The following is a 6000-nucleotide window of genomic DNA, read 5'->3' on the forward strand; positions in this document are numbered from 1 at the left end:
CTGTGGATACAAATTTTTGTGCAGCATACCAAAGCCACCTCGTAGGTATACACTGACAGAGCTTTGCAATTCAAAAGCACCACTGCATTCAGCCATATCAATCCAATCCAGCATTTTAGGATACAACCGTATACGGCACACCAAGTCCCACCTCACAAGTTTTACAGTAATAAATTTTTGCAACTCTCATTTGACAGTATCATTTTATCTAAATCATATAGATAGCCCTACCATGCAGTATTTCAAGATACAACAGGGTAGGACACTAGAATAACACCTCTGCCTGCTGCGTGAAACTACAGCTAGTTAGTGCCAAACACAACAAGATCCTTGCGTGCAGCCTAAGAGCTTTTCACTGGTAAGATTTATGAGCTAATTTAATTCCAACCTTTCCCTCAAAGATGCTCTCAAACTTCGAGTTCTGTATTGAAAACCCTAAAAGAGCAGCTTCAAATCTACGTGTGTACCCCCAAGTGTGCAACAAAGCTTGCTAGAACACTCCAAAGCAGCATCTGACAACTAAGAGAAACGCTTAAAAATGCAGTGCACCTACTGAATTGCAGGAGCACGTTGACAATATGGTAAATAGGCCACCTTCCAGAAAGAGGCCATGCACAAGATAAGTCAAGGTCCGAAAGAAGCGAAAGGTCACATTAAGGTCCATAAGAAACACAAAGGGTCGTATCTTTTCATGTCATCATGCCTTCTCCAGTCACACAAAATTTGAATCATGTAAGTATGTTTGTTCATTAACATCGTGTTCCTCATTCTTGTCGTGGAGCAAACATCTTAGGTATTTTGGATAGAAATCTTCATATTAAAAAGATCGAAATCTTCATATAAAAAAGATTGAAATCTCAGCTTTACTTTGAAAGTTTGCATTGCTGCTTGCAAGCTACAAACTAAACAAGGTCTCTACAGCGCACATATCAAGCACCCCATACCAAATTTACACAAGCAGGTCAAAAAATCTGAGCTTTACAAACCATAAGAAAGGCCATGACACTAGTACTGAACACACAATCAGAAGACACACATACACCTCATTCAATGGATATTATCCAAGCAAGCTAAGGACATGAGACAAAGCAGCAAAGACCTGATAACGTCTTACAACGACAAACATGAGAAAAGCATGCAATTTCTTAGTTCCTAATAAGAAATAAACTAAAGAATGCAGAATAAACTAAGTGAAAATAACAAGGCAAAGGCCTGGCTAAAGGGTTACAAAACAATCCTCAAAGTTCAAACCAATCTTCAACACTAGATGATATGCAACCTTGACCTCACTGCTTTAAGCTCTCTATTGACTTCACTGCTTGTCCATACAAAAATGACAAATTATCATGTTTACACATGCCTAGCTTGGACAATAACTACAACATGCCACTAATGTCCTTGAGTCATGGTCACAGGGCATTTGTTACGTGTTGCTGCTTCCCTCGTGTGGTTTAAGTGGCAGGAGAAATGTCCTAGCCTGTATTAGTAGACAGTTATTCTGCTAAATTCTCCATTGTGGATCAAATCATTTTTACCCAGATCATAGTCACATGCCATACAATATGGGATCATGGACCAGCGCACCGGAACAACCAAGAACTGCCAGTTTTTAACAGTCTCTTGAATATGATGTTCTATATTTGCGTCATGAAGAAAACTAGCGAGACAATCCCCCAAATTATAATAAATGTGATAAATCAGACCTGTAAAAACTTGACAAACATGCAGCAAACTCTGGCTTTGAAAGATTTTATCACAACCTTGATTGGTGTAAACAGCTACTTCATATAGAAGTCAGAAAATAACTCCCTCTCAAATCATCCACATCCAGGACAGTAAAAAAGATTATTTGAGGAGCACTACTCGGACCTGTGGAAAGACCCCAGTTGTTTGTCGGCCATTGTTTCCATACTGTGAAACGCACCATCGTTTTTTTGCCCCGTGAGCAAAGAACTCCCCAACAAATCTTCGCCAGAAGTGTATATCATTATCCTGTTAAAATGAAGACATGCTTGCTAAATCAACATTGTGCATATACACCCTTCATCTGCAACCCTAGATTAAAGCTACAAGAGTCATGCCTGCGGCCGCTGCCTTTGTTTGAACATGTACTGCATTAACCTGCGAGCACAGATACCAGGCTCAAACACAAGTGGCTTAGCAGGACCTGCTAGCTGCTGTCTTAGCTGCTGCTGCAGTTGCTTGTGTTGCAAAATTCGTTGCTGCTGCAGGAGACTCATATGAAACTGCTGAGATTGTTGTCTCTGCAGTTGCAAAGCCTCTTGCCTTTGCATGTGTGAAGTCAGAAGTGATTGTTGTACAAGTGAGTTGGGCAATTCAACATCTGGCTTTACTTCCAGTTTTGGTAGAGAAAGTTGGGCATGTAAAGGTTGCTCATGTTGTTGACGTACATCCAACTTCACCGGTCCAACTCCTTGCAATGCCTGCACCTGTTGATGCTGCAATTGCTGACGAAGTGATGCATCAACTTGTTCCAGTTTTACATGAGAGGCTAATGTCTGTGTTTGCTGATGTTGCAATTGCTGACGTAATGATGCATCTACTTGCTCAAGTTTCACTGGTCCTTGGATGGCCTGTTGCCGCAAAGGCGAATCTGTCTGTGGTTCCATTTTCACAGGAGCAAGAGCCTGCCCCTGCTGCTGTATGAGCTGTTGTTCAAGCTTCACTGCTGCCAACCCCTGCATTTGTTGCTGTGTTCCTACGACGAGAGACTGCTGATTTCGTAAGTGGGAGTGCCCTAATTGCTGCTGCTGCTGCTGTTGTAGCTGTTGATGTTGCTCTAGTTGTTGTTGGTGTTGTGCTAGCTGCTGAGAGTCTTGGCTGTACTGAGGCATTGATACAGCATTCAAATGTTGAAGCTCTTGATGGTCCAGCCTACTACTGCCATGTCGAGTTAGCGAATTTACCATTAAACCTGTTCCTGCCAAATTGCCAGAAGAAAATGATAGAGGGGACGGTGATGCCGGCAACCCTGCAAAGCCAAGAGACTCTGCACCCACACTCAAACTTCTCTGTACCGAAGGCACTCCTCCCAGTCCTGAGTTATTGACAGGACCAGGTAGCGCAAGCCCGGCACTGTTGTTTGAAACCCCTGAATTCAAACCTGTAAAAGTCCCTGCATTTCCTGCGCTGTTCAGGTTGCCAAGCATGCTTAGATCTGTGCTGAAGGATGTGCGGGGTGACGTGAGGGAAGGAAAGGCAAGTGTGGAAGGGGATCCATTGCTTGAGCGAAGAAGAGATGCGGGCGAAATGTTTTGCCCCTGCACTGACCCTGCCACCGAGAGGGGCGTCACAGAAGACGATCCCGCCCGGTGGCCTGAATCCATATACTGTTCCAGCGCCAGCCCTAACTATCGTGGAGCTGTCCTTACCCTGCTTCAAACTTTTAGAAAGCTAAGGCATTTCTGTGTAAGGGCTGTTATCCAGTGAGGGCAGCAACATGCCCACAGCACACCCTAATATCAACAAAGACCCCGCAAACAATGATGCGTCACATTTAGCTGCATGTCCAAGTATGCAAATCATGTAACACAGCCAGTTTCTGCACCTTAGTGCCTTTGATGGGCAAGCAGGTAATGCGAGACTCTTACCTTTTCCGCAGAATTGTAAGTCCAAGCACAGAAGTAAATGAGCAGTGGTTCATCAAACATGCAGATTGGACTAATTCTCATGCATTACACTATAAATTTGAAGCCTCTGACCGTCGGGTACAAAGAGTCTCCTTCCGCTCATGCCCTCTTCCCACGCACAGCATCATCTGAACTATTTGTCCTGGTATTAGTAAGAGAGCGGTTCTCCAGAGTGCAGAAAAAGACAACGCTGCCCACATCAAAAACTGCGATGAGCACCACGAAGAACGTATACAGAAAATGGGCTGAAGAAGACAACCATACACAGGGATAAACGCCCACGAGAAGCTTGATGGAGAGTGAGAGGAAGACGTGCACGGCGGAAGCAAAGTACAACGAGGTAGCTGAAGAGGGGATGGGGGCTCTGTGGCGAGAATCTGCAGCTGGGGATCTTCAGAGAGGAGGAAAAGGGGGGTAAAAAAGCAAGTAAAAAATACAAAGCTTTTTCTTCCGGGCTGGCTATGGCGGAATAGCTGCACAGAGAGCTAGTAGGCGGAAAAAGGAGCAGAGAAAACCAAAACAGAGAGAGCCTCTTTCCTTTGGACGAAGACGATGATGATAGTGGTTACCGGCCATACCCGGTCGCCACGCAAGGGCCCAAACCAACCGGGCCAACCGCACCCATCGCGCCCGCCGAAACCTGGACCAGGCAACCGGCCGCACCCGTCGCGGCACCAGAAACCTGTTGACTGCCCGTCATGTAGACGTGTCAAAATCTTAACACGCGATGAGCTGCAATCTAGTGTGGATGTCGGCCACGTGGCATGGTGTATAAAGCACTTCTCGCCGTAGGGATATATTTTTCCCATAGATCTGATAGCAATTTGTCGTTCAAACAGGGCCTTGTGCACACGGTTGGTTGCTCACAACTCGAAACGACCACTATCCTCTTTTTGGCAAAGACCATTAAAATACATATAAACGGATACAAGTAAGTTCTTAATTCACTTATCTTTTTCCCACTAAATTTTGTATTGTCTAACATGAGGTTGTCCCAACATATAAGTGCTGGATAGCATTTATATAATCAATGAAAAAGATGTCTCATTATCATGAATTTCTTATCTGACTCCATTCAAATTAGTATGTTGGATACTACAACTACGAGGTCAAGGATGCTAGCTTTGTTCTAATTTGTCCATACCTTGAGGAATAATGATCGATTTTTGGATTAGAACGTGTGATAGTTCGAAACGAACGTATCGCTCAAGGGATCGTGGTGTGCATGCAATTTTCTTTTTCATAGAGATATCTTAAAACACACACAATTAATGAAATAAGAGAAAAATGCATGCATCACAAGTTTTATTGATAGTAGCCTTATCTAGCACCATTTGCTTTAGCACATACTATAAGCCATATGCCTTACAAAGCATATGAGATGAATGAAAAGGGTGCCTTAACTTTGTGAGCTAGAGGAGATTTGTGCTTTATCTTTGAAGTCAGTGATTATAAATCATTCTTTCTTGGTCATCCAAAATCCAAGGTCGCTTTTTCCTTAGCATTTTATGTGCATGTTATCAAGACCAAATCTGTGGGCTATCCTTCAAAAAAAAAATTGTGAACCGTTTCAGATCTAATCATTGACTGAGAGATTGAAATCTATATGGACTAGAACCATGGTTCAAGACCAAAGCACACTCAATGGGGCCGTAAGCATCCACGATGCCAAGATCTCAAAGCTCCCCCTCCACATTCAATAAGTCAAGAGATTAAACCCATCCAAAAGTTAAAATTGGACAGGGTTTATCGAAGCTCATAGTGCAATATTGTGATGCCTTATGTACTTTCACAATATACCATGGAACCATAAAGAGCATGTAGGGCTGGCAATTACCTCGATTTTGCACTAGACAATATTGCCATTTTCCAAATTGGTTGTGTTCAAGGTTCACACTCCCAAGGATCTAGTTATACCCCCCTCATCAAGCAGGTGAGTCACTATTATTGTGAGAAGCCATAAGGTCTAAAAGTTGCATAACCATACGATAGAGCTCTAGTAACCCATAAACTTTATATGTACAAGGGAAAGCAATTGAGACCCAACTTAATTTTCTTTTTGTCTAAAGGGAATGCCAATTTGCCTCACTTTCATTCCATGCAATAATTGGTGATTTCCATAAAGAAGCGAGCATGTTTTGCAAAAAAAAAATATTTTGTTTTGCAAGATGGATTAAAGCATGGAAAACTTTGTTCTTATAAGCTTCATGAACGAGCAAAACCTTATTTTAGCTCAATATTAAAATCACTTTTCCTAGAACTCCTTCGAGTTGATTACGTGGCCATATTGTCTCCACATCCGACACCCTTTGTGACCATATGTTGAGGGAGTTCCACATTCCTCACCAGT

General features: G+C 42.9%; 1 protein-coding gene across 1 annotated transcript in view; it reads right to left on the minus strand.

The window, feature by feature from the left end:
* Nucleotides 1-4195, minus strand: part of LOC147447782 (uncharacterized) — a 71652-nt gene extending 67457 nt beyond the window's left edge. The window contains exons 1-3 of the mRNA XM_086523498.1: nt 3915-4195; nt 2082-3840; nt 1870-1992 (exon numbers count right to left, since the gene is read on the minus strand). Of these exons, the coding sequence (XP_086379624.1) occupies nt 1870-1992; nt 2082-3347 (1389 nt within the window). The 5' untranslated portion in view covers nt 3348-3840; nt 3915-4195. The remainder of the gene's footprint in view (nt 1-1869; nt 1993-2081; nt 3841-3914) is intronic.
* Between the last annotated feature and the right edge of the window lie 1805 nt (nt 4196-6000).

The sequence above is a fragment of the Adiantum capillus-veneris genome, chromosome 11 (genome assembly GCF_014529385.1).
Source record: "Adiantum capillus-veneris isolate H3 chromosome 11, ASM1452938v2, whole genome shotgun sequence".
Classification (NCBI taxonomy): domain Eukaryota; kingdom Viridiplantae; phylum Streptophyta; class Polypodiopsida; order Polypodiales; family Pteridaceae; genus Adiantum; species Adiantum capillus-veneris.